The 18,495-nt window shown below is 42.2% G+C and overlaps 1 protein-coding gene across 1 annotated transcript in view; it reads left to right on the top strand.

Moving 5' to 3' along the window:
- fat3a (FAT atypical cadherin 3a) overlaps positions 1 to 18,495 on the top strand; it is a 127,193-nt gene that overhangs the window by 81,333 nt on the left and 27,365 nt on the right. Inside the window, 6 exon segments of the mRNA XM_041994271.1 lie at positions 2,452 to 2,666; positions 10,364 to 10,501; positions 12,992 to 13,135; positions 14,599 to 14,796; positions 15,635 to 16,436; positions 18,339 to 18,473. Coding sequence (XP_041850205.1) covers positions 2,452 to 2,666; positions 10,364 to 10,501; positions 12,992 to 13,135; positions 14,599 to 14,796; positions 15,635 to 16,436; positions 18,339 to 18,473 — 1,632 coding nt within the window.

Below are 18,495 nucleotides of genomic sequence, written 5' to 3'. Positions count from 1 at the left end.
ACATTCAGATCTGCCTTAATTCTTGGAGTACTAGATTCAACAAGGTGTTGGAAACATTCCTCAGAGATTTTGCTCCATATCAACATGAGAGCATCACACAGTTGCAGATTTGTCGGCTGCACATCGATGATGAGAATCTCCCGTTCCACCACATCCCAAAGCTGCTCTATTGGATGAGATCTGGTGACTGTGGAGGCCGTTGACGTACAGTGAACTCATTGTCATGTTCAAGAAAGCAGCTAGAGATGATTTGAGCTTTGTGACATGTTGCATTATCCTGCTGGACGTAGCCATCAGAGGATGCTACATTATGGTCATAAAGGGATGGACATGGTCAGCAACAATACTCAGGTAGGCTGTAGTGGTTAAACCAGGCCACGTTGGGCCTGCAGTTTTTTGGGAGTTTGTTCCACATGTGAGGAGCATAAAAGCTGAACGCTGCTTCTCCACGTTTAGTTCTGACTCTTGGAACACAAAGTAGACCTGACCTGAGTGATCTGGTTGGTTCATAACGAACCAGAAGATCCTGAATGTATTAAGGACTCGAGCAGCAGCATTCTGGACTAACTGCAGCTGTCTGATGGATTTTTAGGGAGACCTGTGAGGACAGCATCACAGTAGTCCAGTTCACTAAAGAGAAATGCATGGACAAGTTTTTTTAAATCCTGCTGAGTCATCGGTCCTATAATCCTTCTTTAAGTGATATTAGGCTGACTTCCCAGCTGTCTTAATATAACTGCTAAAATTCAGGTCTGAGTCCATGAATACTCCCAGATTTCTCTCTTGGTTGTTGGTTTCAACCTTAGCTGTTTAAACCTGGGTACTGGACTTTAATCTTTCTTCCTTGGCTCCAAAAACTATTATTTCAGTTTTGTCTTCATTTAATTGAATGAAAATCTGGCTTTAATTTGATCAATGCAGTTATTCATAGTTTGGATCGGACTGTAGTCTCCTGGTGAGATCATTATGTAGATTTGTGTGTCTTCAGCATAACTGTGGTAACCAATTTAGTTGTTTTTCATCATTTGAGCTAGTGACAACATGTAGATGTTGAACAGCAGTGGCCCCAGGAAGGAGCCTTGGGGAGCGCCTCAGGTTATTTTAGTTTGCTCAGATTTAGCATTGTTAGAGCATAGGATCTAAAAATTTCACTGCCAATGATTATTGATGTAATTGTTGTGCAATGACCATAAAAAATCATTCATTCATTCATAGTTACCTATAGACACAAAGCAGTCCTTGTCTTTTAAATAGGACTCAAACCAATTAATTGCAGTGCCAGAAAGTTCTACCCAGTTCAGCCGGTCTAGTAAGATGTTATGGTTGACTGTGTAAAATGCAGCACTTAAATCTAGCAGTAGTGGGACTGAAATGTTTCTGCTATCTGTGCTCAAGCAGATGGCATTAAAGACCTTTACTACAGCAGTCTGAGTGCTGTGGTGTGTCCGACGCAGCCTGAAGCACTGATTTAAGGCAGGATGGATCGGTGCTTTCATGGTGTTTCCACCAAATTCTGACCCTACCATGTGAATGTGGGACTGAAATAGAGACTCATCAGACAAGGCAATGTTTTTCCATCTTGTATTGTCCAGTTTTGGTGAGTCTGTGTGAATTGTAGCCGCAATTTCCTGTTCTTAGCTGGCAGGAGTGGCACCCGGTGTTTCAAGGTTTCAATGGATGTGTTGTGTGTTCAGAGGTGCTATTCTGCAAACCTTTTCATTTGAATCAGGTGTGCTTTACCAGGGAAACACTAAACACTAAGGATGGTACATCTCGAGTACCGGAGTGGGTGATTCCTGTAAAGCAAACACTGACTGTAAGAAAACGACTTACATCACTACCGTGATATTATCCATTGTTGTTTTTTTTATTCTTCTAAAGCTTGAAATTCAGCATTTTGCTGTTATCTTGTCATGGACTGGCTCTGATTGAGAAATGTAATGGGGAGGTACAATAACCACCCAATCACATGACCATTTTTCTGCGCTTGCCTTGTGTCCAACCCCTGTGGCCTTCATTTCTTTCAGTTACCCCCCAAAAAGTAACTAAGCCTTCACTGTTTCTTTTCTTGCCTCTCCAGAATTCTCCCTTCCTCCTTACAAGATTATCACTTTATTGATGATAAACAGATTACTTCATATCATCATGACATGTTCGTTTTTTCAGTGAAATTAAATTAACACTAAAAATGCATATTCAAGTCCCTACACTGACTACATTCCTACATTAAATGCTTTTTTTTTTCTTTCTTTTTTTTCCTGCAGTGAATAACCTCTAAATCTGTTTGTTACTCAGATGATGATTTTGCCAGACTCTAGTAAAAGAATGAATGCCTTACTTTAACTCTTTAAATGAACCATTTGTCAGAAGTTTTAAAGTTTTTTTAATTCTAGTTTTTGATATTGCATTTAATTCTTTATTTTTTATCTCTGTCTCCTCACACTTACTCAGGTGCCATTTTAGTTTCCCAGCCTCTGGACTACGAAACCTGCAGAGACTATTTCCTAACAGTGGAAGCTCGTGATGGCGGCACGCCAGCTTTGACTGCCATTACTACAGTGAACATAAACCTAACAGATGTCAACGACAACGAACCAATATTTAGTCATGACCTGTACACAGCAGTGGTGTCGGAGAATGCCAACATTGGAGAATTTGTACTACAGGTAAGTTAAAAAAATGAGTCAGGTTTTCATTTCATTAAAGTCTGAAGCCTGAGGATTGAAGTGGTGCAGAAGTGTAAGTGTTGGTCCTTTTATTAAATCTTTCTGGGGGTACCCAGGTATCCAGGATGTATCTTTTTTCCCACTTTATTGGACCACTGAAGCAGTGGTTAAGTCATGAGGTGGAACATTCTTGGTCATCTATTAAATGTCTGGTAAACCTATGTTAAGGGAGTTGTCGGGGGCCTTGCAATAAAGCTTGCACTGCTAGTAGTTGACTAGGCTAGAAAGGCTTTTAGAAATTAGTGTTCCAGTAGTGTTTTTGTGCCATTATCAAATTAATGATGAGCTAGCAACTCTCAATACACCAGGGGTGCCCAAGTCCGGTCCTCGAGATCTACCATCCTGCAACTTTTAGATGCAACCCTTCTCCAACACACCTGAATCAGATGTCATCTGCATGTCATTCAGCTCTGCAGAGGCCTGGTAACGAGCCAGTCATTTGATTCAGGTGTGTTGGAGAAGGGTTGCATCTAAAAGTTGCAGGATGGTAGATCTCGAGGACTGAACTTGGGCACCCCTGCAATACACAGACCTCCTTAGCCTCTTTATTTTCTTGCAAAAATATTAACAACCTCTTAACCCTTGTAATGTCTTCCCGATTTATTTCCACCTTTTATCCGCTCACCCCACCAAGTTTAACTGTTATTTAAAACATATTGTATGATTGTTAGGTCTTTGTTACACCTTTAGTCTTGAATGAAGAGTAATAAAGAGCATAGTTTTTAAAACCCTCCATTATTTTCAAATCATTTGATGAATAAAAAGCATTTTGATGGAGACAAAATGGGGAAGAGAGACATAAAGAAAGAGCAGTCTGTTCTCTTCTCAGGAGATCTTGCCATAGTTGCCACAGCATTAACCTCAGAACCTATGCATCTGGGTCTGTCTGATACCTTGTCTGGAAAGTGCATCTACTGTGATGAAATGAGCCATTTCATTGCATCCTGCCCAAAGCCTAGGACCACTAGTAAAGGAGTGGATTCTGATGACCCATGTGGAAATCACCTAGAGACTACATATGTGTAACATGTCCAGCTAGCATGTCCATAAACAGGGAAAAATTAAACAGGGCCCATATTTTTTTAGAAATATGTGCCCCACATAGGCCCTCAACAAAATGGGCCCCAGCTGAAACCCGGTCAGAACCAACTTAATACCCATATGGGAAAACACAGGCGTGGTCATTGTAGGAACTGTGGACAAATCCACTTGGGCCTCTTGTCTCCTTGGTGTTTAAGGAAAGGGCGAATAAAATACTATACTAAGCGTCATCCATATGTCCATCCAGCCATCCATCCATTCGTCTGTCCGTCTGTCCGTCCATCCATCCATCCTCCAGCTGGTATTGAGTTACCTTTTTGTTAGGAAAGATGGCGCCGGTGTACGTGGCTGCTCGTCTGTTGCTCTCCCTTTGGTTTAAGTTTTTGCTGATTTTATGCTTGGGCTCACTTCTTTCGGAATGTCTGATGATGTATGATCGTAAGTTTCTTCTGGAACTTCAGTATAATGCTGGAGTTCCATCAACGGTCTGCTACAGCCATCATACAACTCTCCCCCCGTTGCTATCGGGCATTCCGGCTCACCTGTTCAGGGCGTCGGCCCTCCTCCTGCGGCAGAGACGCTCCCGCAAACGCGGCAAACGCGGTGGTCATCTGGTGAGGCTTAAGACATCCCTGGCTCGCTTCTCCTCGCTTTTCCAACTGGGATCTGGATCGTATGCGGTGCCCTGGCGTTCCCTGGATCCTCCTGATGTCTGCCTTGTACCTGTCGCTGGCTTTGTGGGCCAACCCCGCCGCTCCTCTTCTCCTCGACTCCATCGGCGCGGGGTGAATCCCGGGAATCTGAGGATTTGCCGTGCAGCTGATCATGCTGTGTTAGCCCGCCTGGCTAGGTCGGCTAACCCCGTCACCACACTCCACCTCGGTCTGCTCAACATCCGTTCTCTTACAAACAAGGGGGATCTCATCCAGGATCTCATCTCGGACTGTAAGTTGGATTTTCTCTGTTTAACTGAAACATGGCAACAGCCCAATGACTTTATTCATCTGAACTCATCCGCTCCACCTGAGTTTGTTTACATGTGTAAACCTCGCGGCTCCGGTAGGGGGGGTGGTCTCGCGATGATTCACCACCAGCAGTGGAAAGTAAAGCCACTTGAGGCTCTGGCGCTTAATTCATTCGAATACATGGCCTTACAACTCTCTGGTTCATCTCCTATTATTCTATGTATTGTGTACCGACCACCTAAATCCAACAAGGACTTTTTGAATGACTTTGCTGCTCTTCTGGCCCATCTATCCTCACTCTCTCCAAATCTGATAATACTTGGTGACTTCAACATTCATATGGACAAGGACAATAATCCTCTTTCCAGAGACTTTGGTTCCTGTCTAAACAGTTTTGGACTGCACCAATATATAAATTTCTCTACTCACTCCAAAAATCATATTCTGGACTTGGTTTGCTGCTCTGGTGTAATTCCCACAGATTCTATAGCCCATCACATTCCCTTCTCCGATCACAAATTAATCTCCTTTAAAATAAGTGTGTCTCTTTATAAAACCCACCCTCCCCGTTTAATTTCCTTCAGGAAAATTGAGGATATCAATCTTGACACACTGTCTTCTGCCATAAATAACCTCCCAACTCCCTGCAATGTTTCCACTCCTGATAATTTAGTTTCTCAGTACAATGGCAACCTCAAGAACCTTCTAAACATCTTTGCTCCACTGAAACACAGATGTGTCTCCTTCTCCCGCTCTGCTCCATGGTTCACTCCTGCCCTGCGCCAACTTAAAGCCGAAGGACGCCGGCTTGAACGCCTTTCCAAGAAAACTGGACTCACCATTCACAAGGACATGTACAATAGCCACATTCTTCTGTATAAGGACTGTATTGCTTCAGTAGAATCCACATACTATTCTGGTTTAATCTGCTCTAATGAAGGAAATTCCAAATCTCTCTTTTCACTGTTCAATAATATCACCAAACCTCCGGACATGTTCCCTCCTCATCTTTACTCAACTGACGTCTGCAGTTCCCTTTTGTCCTTCTTTACCTCTAAAATCTCTGACATCCATCAACAGCTTGCCACTGGAGGAACTGCTGTCTCCATCACAGACCCTCTACCTCCATTTCTTTCTATCCCACACCCGTTCTCAGATTTCACTCTTCCATCCCCATCTGATATTTCTGAACTGATTCTGAAATCCAAACCTTCCACCTGCCTGCTCGTCAAAGCTTGTCTCCCTTCATTGGTTCCTCACATCACTGCCGTCATTCATTCCTCCCTCACCACCGGATATGTTCCACTAGCCTTCAAGACTGCTGCTGTCACTCCGATCATCAAAAAACCTGGTGCTGATCCATCTGACTTCAATAACCTTCGTCCCATTTCTAATCTTCCCTTTCTCTCCAAAATTCTGGAAAAGGTTGTCGCCTCTCAGCTCCACAAACACCTCACTAACAATAACCTTTATGAACAATTCCAGTCTGGCTTCCGTCCTTTTCACAGCACAGAATCTGCTCTGCTAAAAATCACCAACGACCTGCTGATGGCGGCTGACTCCGGTCTTCTCACAATCCTCATCCTCTTAGATCTCAGTGCAGCATTTGACACCATCTCACACAACATCCTCCTCAATAGACTGGCAGCCCTTGGTGTTTCTCATACTCCTCTCACTTGGTTCTCCTCCTATCTCTCTAACCGCACACAGTTTATTCAACTCAAGACCCACACTTCAGAGTCACTCCCTGTCTCTGCCGGTGTACCCCAGGGATCAGTCCTGGGCCCCCTTCTGTTCATCACATATCTTCTCCCCCTTGGCTACATTTTCCGTAAACATAATATCAACTTCCACTCCTACGCAGACGACACCCAGCTCTACATCTCCTCCAAACCGCACTCCTCTCTTCCTCCTTCCTCTCTCTCCGACTGCCTCCAGGAAATTAAAGCATGGTTCTCCTCCAATTTTCTCAAACTCAACAGCAATAAAACTGAAGTTCTACTTGTCGGCACGCCCTCCACTCTAACCAGATCTCACAGTTTCTCCATCAACATTGACAGTTCTACCATTTTCCCCTCCCCTCAGGTCAAGAGTCTCGGCGTCATTCTCGACAGCACCCTATCATTTCAAGCCCACATCAATAGCATTACTCGGTCTGCCTACTTCCACCTTCGTAATATCAATCGTCTACGCTCTTCACTCACTCCACATGCTGCTGCAATCCTTATCCATAGTCTTGTCACATCCCGCATCGAATACTGTAACTCACTCCTCTTCGGTCTTCCCAATAAATCACTTCAGAAACTGCAGCTTCTCCAGAACTCTGCTGCTCGTATCCTGACTCGCACCTCTTCCTTTCAACATATTTCCCCTGTCCTTCAACAACTCCACTGGCTCCCAATAAAATACAGAATTAACTATAAGTTACTGGTCCTCACTTTCAAAGGTATTCACCATCTGGCCCCTCCTTATCTGTCTGATCTCCTCCATATTGCCACTCCCTCCCGTGCTCTCAGGTCATCCTCCTCCATTCACCTTACTGTTCCCTCTGCCCGTCTCTCTACCATGAGCCTTCGGTCGCTCTGCTCCCCAGCTCTGGAACTCACTTCCATCCGAGATTAGGAACATCAACTCCCTTCCATCATTCACATCTGCACTCAAAACCCACCTGTTTAAACTGGCATACTCCCTATAACCCATGTATACTGACTGTTTTGTGTAATTTTTATATCAATGTCCGTTATCTCTTTTAACTCTTATGTAATTTATGTTTTTATTGTCTTTTTATTTATTTTTTATTTTTGTGTACGGTGACCTTGGGTGTTTGAAAGGCACCAAGAAATAAAATGCATTATTATTATATTATTATCCATCCATCCATCCATCCATCCATTTATCCATCCATCCATTCGTCTGTCCGTCTGTCCGTCCATCCATCCATCCATCCATCCATCCTCATCTTCGAGAGCAGTAGCCTAAACAGAAAAGCCCAGACTTCGCTCCCCTCACTCACTTCTTCCAGCTCATCCGGAGGGGTCTTGAGGTGTTCCCAGGGCAGCTGAGAGACTTGTCCTGCCAGCGTCTTCCTCAGGGTCTCCTCCTAGTTGGACATTCCCAGAACAGCTCAACAAATGGGTGTCCAGGAGGCATCCAAACCAGAAGTGCAAGCCACCTCATGTGGCTCCTCTTGATGTGGAGGAGCTAAGCTACCAAGATTAAATTATCGTTGGAGACTCTTCCTTTTCCTGTTTAGGCCAGCACATTAGATGGCAGCCCACCCTCTACAGTTACCCAAAAGAGTCCTAATTTGATTATTTCTGGCAACCACAAGTAGTTCCATCTCTTTATTACTCCATCTTTATACACGCCACCTGTCCAACAGCGTCACTGGTTAGCAATCTGCAGCCATTTTATTTATGTTGTTATCTAAATGTTGAATAAAAATGATATGTTTCAGAAATAATAAATGCTGCCTGGTTTCAAAGGAAGTTGGGATAGAATAAAAATAAAGTGGCCCTATTTGGCCATTACTGGGTCAAAGGTATTATTTTGACTCTGCAGTGGTGTGGTGTATCAGTGATGGACAAGTAACTCATCTACATTACAAAAAAAAAAAAAAAAAAAAAAAATAGAAAAGAAAAAAACAAAAAAGAAAGATTGTGGATTTTAGGAGGACCAGGAGAAAGCAAAGGACTGTTTACATCCTGGTAGAAGAGGTAGAGATAATCAAGAACAAACAGTTGAACTCAAATGATAAATCATCATATTTTTGTAATTTTTATGCTGTCTTCATTTTATGTGGTGTCAATTCCCAAGAAAAAGCCATCTTTATGCTGTAACCCAATGATTAATACTTAGCAAGCACTTTACAACAGTGATCGGTCAAATTTCCTTTTTAAAAGACACCTCTGCCATAACAGGTCTGCCAACACCCTGACTGATGAGTGACGCGTTTTTGATCAGGATTCAAGAAGCATAAACTGGTTGGTGATAGAATAGAATAGAACAGAATAGAATAGAATAGAATAGAAATACTTTATTAATCCCTTTGGAGAGTCCTCATGGAAATTTGGGTACCAGCAGCAATACAACACCAACAGTAAAAAGCAGGACAAGCACAAGACACAATATATACAGGTACAAAGCAAAATAGAGGCAACAAGGTGCAAGAAAAGCACAAATAGAATGCAATAAATAACAATAAGATAAGTTAAATAAAACAATATAAACAAGCATTGCACACAGTAGAGGTGGTACAGATTCCCAGTTCACTATTGCACGTATAAGTTATTGCAACTGTTTGTATGGGTTATTGTGCATGTGTTGTATCAGACGGACTGCAAACCTCCCTCTCCCCCCTCCTTCTCCCCCTCCTGACTAATGCAGAGTTGTACAGTTTGATGGCTCGGGGGACAAAGGAGTCTCTGAGCCGGCTGGTCCTACTCTTGGGGAGGAGCAGCCTGTTACTGGTCAGGCTTCTCAGTGCACTGATGACAGTGTGCAGAGGGTGACTGGCATCATTCACAATAGCCAGTAGTTTTTTTAGTGTTCTCCTCTCTGCCACTGTCACCAGGGAGTCCAGCTTCATGCCAACCACAGAGCCCGCCCGCCTGATGAGTTTTTCCAGCCTGTTAGCACACCTTTTTGTCATGTTAAAGACATGTTTGTTTATTTATGATAAAGAGACAGGAAGAAAAAAAAGACAAAAAATGGGAACTATTCTAATAATACTCATCATAAACATTTTTGTATGATCCTACCTGTGCAAATGTAGGTATACAACAAAAATAACCTGCTTATTAAGTATCTCTGAAGGACTAGAATCATATATGCGAATATGAAGTTCACTGTAACCATGGAAACATTCATTCACTGATTAGTTGGTAGAGTTTACATTTGTCTTATTATACAACTTATAAGATGTGTAAATTGTGACTTTTTCTCACCATCCATCCATCAGTCCATCCATCAATTTTCTGCCACTTATCCGGAGTTGGATTGCAGGGACAGCTGACTAAGCAGGAAAACCCAGACTTCCCTCTCCCCGGCCACATTCACCAGCTCATCCGGGGGGATCTTGAGGCGTTCCCAGGCCAGCCAAGAGATGCAGTCCGTCCAGCATTTCCTGGGTCTTCCCCAGGGCATCCTCTTGGTGGGACTTGCCCGGAACACCTCACCAGGGAGGCGTCCAGGAGGCATCCTGACCAGATGCCCGAGCCACTTCATTTGTCTCCTCTCGATGTGGAGGAGTAGTGACTCTGAGCCCCTGCCGGATCACCGAGCTTCTCACCCTATCCCTAAGGGAGAGCCCAGCCACCCTGTGAAGAAAACTAATTTCGGCCACTTGAATTCGCGATCTTGTTCTTTTGGTCACTACCCACAGCTCGTGGTAAATCGAGAGCTTTGTGTTTTGGCTCACCTCCTTCTTTACTATGCAGAGTCCGCATCACTGCAGACGCCGCACCGATCTAACTGTCAATCTCCCACTCCATCCTTGCCACACTCGTGAACGAGACACCGAGATCTATGAGCTCCTCCACCTGGGGCAGGACCTCATTCCCGACTTGTAGATTCACTCCACCCTTTTCCGGCACTTTCTCTCACCATATCTTTGTATGTTTGTGTTTGCAGCTGGTAGCCGAGGATGGTGACAGTCAACTGAACGGAGCCATCCTCTACTCCATTGTCAGTGGAGACCAGGATAGCCAGTTTTTCATTGAACCACTAAGTGGGGTTATGAAAGTCAACAAGCAGCTGGATCGAGAGACAGTAAGAAAACACACACATCCATTCATCTTCTATACCTTCTTCCATCAGAGGGTGAAAACACACAATCAACCACTCACACTTAGAGTAAATTTAGAACAACCTGTTAACCCAGTGTGTGTGATTTTGGATTGTGGGAATAAGTTGGAGTACCTGGAGAGAACCCACACGCACACTGGGATAAATAACTCTCCAAAGAAAAGAACCAGCTTGGATTTGAACCACAGAACCATCTCACTGAGGCGAAACCACCAATGACACACACTCATCTGGGCAAACATTGCAACTGAATGCTTAACTCTAAACCTAACCAAATCCCTTTTCTCTTTTTTACTCCTCCCCCAACCCTTTGTTTTTCCTACCTCTTAAAATAAAGTGGGAAGGATGAAGGGGTGAAAACATTCCCCTAGGAAATGAGATACCCCTACTTTACCGTCTTTATCAGTTGTTACTAGTTGCTACATCAGATAAAGCGACAAGTATCTATGACAACTGTATTGTCTTAATTGCCTGGGCTGGGGGCAAATTTTTGCTTTTTGCGTTTTTTGTGTTCATCTTCAATAAGAAAAATGTTATGTTTTAATGTTATGATACACAATCAGAGGGCAATGCTGACGATTGTTAACAACATTAGCACACTAGCTAACGTTAAACATTATTGATGAGCAGTTAGCCCTAGGTTATTGCTATAAGTTATAAGGGATTTTGATAACAGCACTACAGTGTGTGCAGAATTATTAGGCAAATGAGTATTTTGATCACATCATCCTCTTTATGCATGTTGTTCTACTCCAACCGGTACAGGCTTGAAAGCCTACTACCAATTAAGCATATCAGGTGATGTGCATCTCTGTAATAAGAAGGGGTGTGGTCTAATGACATCAACACCCTATATCAGGTGTGCATAATTACTAGGCAACTTCCATTCCTTTGGCAAAATGGGTCAGAAGAGAGATTTGACGGACTCTGAAAAGTCAAAAATAGTGAGATGTCTTGCAGAGGGATGAAGCACTCTTAAAATTGCCAAGCTTTTGAGGCGTGATCATCGAACAATCAAGCGTTTCATTCAAAATAGTCAACAGGGTCGCAAGAAGCGTGTTGAAAAAACAAGGCGCAAAATAACTGCCCATGAACTGAGGAAAATCAAGCGTGAAGCTTCCAAGATGCCATTGGCCACCAGTTTTGCCATATTTCAGAGCTGCAACATCACTGGAGTGCCAAGAAGCACAAGGTGTGCAATACTCAGCGACATGGCCAAGGTAAGGAAGGCTGAAAAACGACCACCACTGAACAAGACACACAAGATAAATCGTCAAGACTGGGCCAAGAAATATCATAAGACTGATTTTTCTAAGGTTTTATGGACTGATGAAATGAGAGTAAGTCTTGATGGGCAAGATGGATGTGCCCGTGTCTGGATCAGTACAGGGCAGAGAGCTCCACTCCGACTCAGACGCCAGCAAGGTGGAGGTGGGATACTGGTATGGGCTGGTATCATCAAAGATGAGCTTGTGGGACCTTTTCGGGTTGAGGATGGAGTCAAGCTCAACTCCCAGTCCTACTGCCAGTTTCTGGAAGACACCTTCTTCAAGCAGTGGTACAGGAAGAAGTCAGCATCATTCAAGAAAAACATGATTTTCATGCAGGACAATGCTCCATCACATGCATCCAAGTACTCCACTGCGTGGCTGGCCAGAAAAGGTCTAAAAGAAGAAAAAATAATGACATGGCCTCCTTGTTCACCTGATCTTAACCCCATAGAGAACCTGTGGTCCCTCATCAAATGTGAGATCTACAGGGAGGGAAAACAGTACACCTCTCTGAACAGTGTCTGGGAGGCTGTGGTTGCTGCTGCACGCAATGTTGATCGTGAACAGATCAAGACACTGACAGAATCTATGGATGGCAGGCTTTTGAGTGTCCTCACAAAGAAAGGTGGTTTTATTGGTCACTGATTTGTTTTTGTTTTGTTTTTGAATGCCAGAAATGTATATTTGTAAATTTTGAGTTGTTATATTGATTTCCCTGGTGAAAATAAATAAGTGAAATGGGTATATATTTGGTTTTTGTTAAGTTGCCTAATAATTATGCACAGTAATAGTCACCTGCACACACAGAAATATCCTCCTAAGATACTAAAACTAAAAAAGCCCCACTCCAACTTCCAAAAATATTCAGCTTTGATATTTATGAGTCTTTTGTGTTCATTGCGAACATAGTTGTTGTTCTATAATAAAATTAATCCTCAAAAATACAACTTGCCTAATAATTCTGTACACTTTGTTCAGTGTGCTATAGTTAAGCTCAGAAATATGAATGACTGAGATGATGTTTGTTCATAAAGTGATTGATTATGGTGTAATTAACATAACAGCTCTGCAAACACCCTGAATGCTGAGTGATGCATTTGCGATCACAGCTGGATGTAGATTTTGTTTATTCTTTAAATATTTTTTATTTTAAATATTTTTATTGTTACCCTTGTTTGTTTAGGTTCCCAGCTACTCGCTGGCCATCAGAGCACAGGATACTGGAGTTCCACCAATGTCTTCCACTGCACTGGTCAACATAGATATATCTGACATCAATGACAACCCACCCATCTTTTCCCCAGCTAACATCACTACTGTCATACAGGTAAAACAAAATAAAGGAAAACATCTGACTTTCCCAAATTAAAATTAGGATGACAATGTGGTCTGTTAGTTCAGAAAAACGGTTTAGTTCAGTATAATTTCGACTACAGTAAATCTGCACAAAGTCTAAATCCCTTAAAGCCTCTGCAGGCTCTTTCTCTGCAGCTCATGTTTACATACCAGAAGAATCAGTGCTTCGACACATCTGCTGACAGATTCAGGGAGCAGTGCCCAAATTGGAGTGTTACGTTTACAAGACATGCCTATATAGTCTGCGTTGTTAGGTGTATTTTTGTATTGTTGTATTGTGGTTCTTGTGTATGCACAGTTGTATGTTTGTATGTATGTACGTTATTTATTCCTGCTGGGGCCTCTTGGCCAGGTCATGTTTGCAAATGAGAACTGGTTCTCAAACATTTTTTACCTGGTTAAATAAATAAAGGTTATACTGCTGAATAAAAAGTAGAAGAGGCAGTTAAATGTCCTATAATGGCAAATCATATGTGCTGAGCCAAGGCCCAGTTTAAACCCAGATTACTGCAAAAGACTGGGAAGCGAGTGTGTGCCAGGGCCACTGCGCTTCCACTTTCGCCTCCAGGGCTTTAGCAGGGCTTGACTGGGTCTCCCTCTTTGCTAATAGCCAGGACTTTTGGCCCATTAAATACTTTTGGTCCAAACAAGACTACTCTGGTATGAGCCGGTAGCAAAGGCAGGATTTAGCTGTGAGTTGTGATGAGGAGATGTTGGACTTAAGAACAAGGACTTTCTTTCAAATTCAGAATCATGGAATATGTCGCAGATTACCTCCGTCTAAAGATGACAGGAATTTTTGTTGGACATTGATTTTCCAAACCTGAAAAAAAATAGACAATCCAAAAAATGTGTCCATATCCATGGGCACATGGACAAATAGCCATGAATATTTTACTATGTGCAAAATCACATAGATGTGATCACATAGCTGTATGCGCAAAGGTACAGAATGAATTTCAAATATCTACAATCTGCCCTCCAAACATTTAGACATCAAAGATTGTGCACTAACAGAATGCACGGTCCTTTCGGTTGAACAGGGCAGGTTTGATTTAATTATGATCACCAAGTGTGTCAACACTTGAAAGATAAGACAATTTTAGTGGAGAGCAAAACAAAAAGGAGGAAAATTCGAGGAAAGGACCAAGATAAATCTTGAATTTAGTTCCTGACACACCTTTGAAAATGACCTTCAGTAGATGCAGCATTAAATACAAGTAGTTAATCATTAAATACTCACAATTAACTGTTTTAATCTCTTTTCAGAATTTATATCCTGAGGTCTGAGTCTAAATGTGATTAACTTTTTGTTTATAGATTTTTATGCCTTAAGTATTAACCTTTGAAATCTATTTGTGGTTGAAATATTGAATAATGTTACCATATAGTAATAATTTACCCATTCTTCACATTTCCTTCAACTCCTGCCAGGAAAACAAGCCAATTGGCACAAGCATTCTGCAGTTTTCAGTCATCGATCAGGATTCCTCTCACAACGGGCCACCTTTTTCCTTCAGCATCCTGTCAGGAAACGAAGGCGGGGAGTTTGTGTTGGAAAAAGATGGAACTCTTGTGGCCAATCAGGTGTTCAGAAGGGACCTGGCTACTGAATATGTTATTCAGATACAGGTAGAGTTAAACATCAGTTTGAAAAGCATCAAGTGGACCATTACCTGGAGCTCATGATGGGTTAATGTTTAGTATTTCAATGTTATTTGCACAATATAAGAAAAAAATACAGATGCACTTAAAAATAATACAAACAGCTCAATGCAGGGCAAAAGAGAAGCATGAAAGTTTTTAAAGTCCCTTGCTATTAAAATTTAACCAAAAAGCAAAAAGGACAATCACCAAGCAGTACATCGTACAAACTGTATGTGTGGCAAGTACAGTAATGTACAGTACAGTATATAAATGTACATACTTAAAAAAGAAATTCTAACAAACTCAAGTGAAAATTTCTAAAACATCAAAGGTTCAATGGAATTTGTGACAGATATAAATAAGTAAAAGAAATACTTTGAACATCCAGTGTTTGATAGGACAATATTTAATACAATAAGTCCCAGCTATTTTTCAAAATCATGTAAGTCCCTCTTCACTAAAAATCAAGTGTTTAACCTCATTATCAGCCATCAGTGATGAAATAGAGGATTTCTTACGAAAGGGAGAAAAGTGCAGTGAGGTGCTCAGCAAGATTGGACAGCAAAAGTAAGGAGGAGAAATCAGAGGACAGTTTGTAGCCCTACTCATTGTTTTATTGCTATTTAGATTTTAGCACAGCAGGGCTAGTTCTGAGGATTAAGCAAAAACAATTCATTTAAATTTATTTAAACAAATGCTTCTTTAAAACTAAACCTACTTAAAAACATTACTGAACTCTGTGCGCTTCTTGTTTATCATCTCTTTGTCCATGATGTTGCTCATCTGTTTTATCTCATGGCCTGTGCTGTCCCTCCTCCTCCAGGTGTCGGACTCTGGGATTCCCTGTTTGTCCTCCACCTCCATGCTCACTGTTAGAGTCATTGAGGAGAGCCTTCATCGGCCAGTGGTACTGCCACTGGAAATTCACATTGTGACTATGGAGGACGAGTTTCCTGGAGGTGTGATGGGTCAACTGCACGCCACTGATGCCGACCCTTACGATGCACTGACTTTCGGTCATGCCACCCCAGCTCAGCGCAGTCTATTTAAGATCGGTCCTCATGATGGAAAAATCATTGCTCTTGGTGGGTTAGATGCCGGCAGGTACTTTCTCAATGCCAGTGTTAGTGATGGACGCTTTGTCGTGTCTGTGCCAGTGAGCATACATGTGGAGCAGGCAACACTCGAGATGCTACGTGACGCGGTAATGGTTCGCTTTGAGAGTGTAGCACCACAAAATTTTGTGGCAATGCATCTTAAAAGCATTTTGAAGGTGATGCAGCAGGCTGCCCAATCTCAGCAGCAGGACACACTGCACCTGCTCAGCTTACAGCCAGTTGATGGGACGCAACAACTTGACATGCTTATCACTGTGGAAAAAGTAGGAGGTGGGTACTATAAGGCAGCTTACCTCACCCAGAAGCTCAGCACATCACGGTGGAAGCTGGAGGAGGTGCTCCGAGTGTCAGCTATCCTGGATAAAAACTGTTCTGGGTTGGAGTGTCGTGGAGCGCAATGTGAACAGAATATCATCCTGGATTCTCACAACCTGGTCACGTACAGCACTCCACGGTTCAGCTTCGTTTCACCGCGCTTCCGCCGAACCTCACGTTGTACGTGCAATGGTAAGTGACAGAAATATGTGTCTATGTATCTCTCCAACACTGAATATTAATAGCTGTAAATGCTGCATTGGATGCTCTTCTGAACTGAGCTGATCAGTAGATTAGACCACAGCAGTTGCTTATAAACTCCTCTATTCATATCTAATGTGGAACAAGAGAAGAACGATAATGGAACTTTAAATGCAGACTACTGCATTAGGATGGGAACTTTTATAGCTCATTTAATCATCTGAAAGTAATAAGCTTGCAACGAGTAAGGAAGTGAGTGTAGGTAATTTTTTAGTGTGACAAAGCTTATTAACAATACGTTTGGAAGTCTGTTTATTTCCCTTTTAAATGGAGCAACATTTGTAAAGAAAATTAGTAGGATGAGCAGCAGAGTTGAGTTTATGGGTTGTGCCCATGAAAACTTGCCAAATCTTCTCTGGCAATGCCAAACAACTCAATCTGCTCTTGACTTTTGCTTCAGGTACCCAAGGTACAATTAGGTGTCTGATTGTTGCCTGACTAGCAGCATCTTTCAGCATGAACCCCGGTGGTTGGTTGGTCTTAGAACCAAAGTGTGGAGAAAATGCAAACAATCCTTTGCACCAAAAACAGAGGGTAACAGAATGAAGTAATGCCAGTAAGTCTTGTTTCTTCAGACTCCAATCATGCAGTCCAATAAACAACACCAAACAAGAGTCTGTCCATCCATCCATCCATCCATCCATCCATCCATCCATCCATCCATCCATCCATCCATCCATCCATCCATCCATCCATCCATCCATCCATCCATCCATCCATCCATCCATCCATCCATTTTCTTCCACTTTACTGTGGTCATAGAATGCAGAGGAGCAGCAGTTCCCTGCTGGATGACTGAGTTTCTCACCCTATCTGGAAGAGAGAGCTCAGCCACCCTGCCGAGGAAACTCATTTTGCCCGCTTGTATCTGTGATCTCATTGTTTCAGTCACTACCCACAGCTCGTGATCACAGCTGTGGGTAGGAATATGAATCAGGAACACTACGTTTTGGCTCAGCTCCTTTTTTCACCACGACAGACCAGCGTATTGATCCACCTGTCAGCCTCCTGCTCCATTCCACCTACACTCATGAACAAGACCCCAAAATAGTTGAACTCCTCCACTTGGAGCAAGACTTCATTCCTGAGCTAGAGGGGAATCTTCACCTTTTCCATCTGAGTATATATTTGTGTGAATATATTATTTGTATAATAACAAGAAATTAAGTGCCCCACATACTCAGCTCTGCTGCTCATCCCACAAATGCATTTTCATTACAAATGTGGCTCCATTTAAAAGGGAATTAAACAGACTTTATTGCGATTTATTGCCAAGAAGTGTTGTTACAACAAAGAAATAATTCACCAAACACTAATTTCCTTAATTTTTGTGCTTCAATACAAACTTTACAAAGCCAGTTTGTTAGGTTTAGGAAATAAAGCATCTGATTAACATTAGGGAGTTAAAACTAAAACATGGTACTTACATAACCTGGATGTTCTTCACAAACTATCATTCTGTCACTTTGTGGGAGAGACGCTGGGCTCTTTCAGCTGAGGGATGTGCACATAATCCCTAAGTGTGGTTTCCAGAAAGGTAAAACGGTTACGTAATTCTCAGTAGACTGAAGGCAAGAAAAATGAGGACAGATAGTTAGAAACAAACTTATGAAGCATTTTTCCTTCACTAAAGGCTAGGTGAATAAAGCAGCAGATTAAAACTATTTAAAACTGTTCTTTGAATTACTTTGTAAAGATTTCCAAATCAATACAAAAAAATCAGATATGTTTGAAATGTTTCAAAGTAGAATAAATTATTTTTACACCCAGATTTTCTCAGTTGATAGTTGTGTTAAGTGTACTTTCTTTCTGACCCTGTGGATGTGCACACAGATGCCAGTTGTCCTGTTCTGCTAGAACAGTGTGAAGACCAGCTGTGTCCAGCAGATATGCAATGTATTTCAGTAGGAGCCACCAGAGGACGCTACGCATGCCAGTGTCCACCTGGGAAACTTGGAGCATGTGCAGGTGTGTGTCCAATAAAAAAAAC

This window comes from Melanotaenia boesemani, chromosome 9 (assembly GCF_017639745.1).
Source record: "Melanotaenia boesemani isolate fMelBoe1 chromosome 9, fMelBoe1.pri, whole genome shotgun sequence".
Classification (NCBI taxonomy): Eukaryota; Metazoa; Chordata; class Actinopteri; order Atheriniformes; family Melanotaeniidae; genus Melanotaenia; species Melanotaenia boesemani.
The sequence above is the reverse complement of the archived record's forward strand: the minus strand, read 5'-3'. Positions and strand labels throughout refer to the sequence as shown.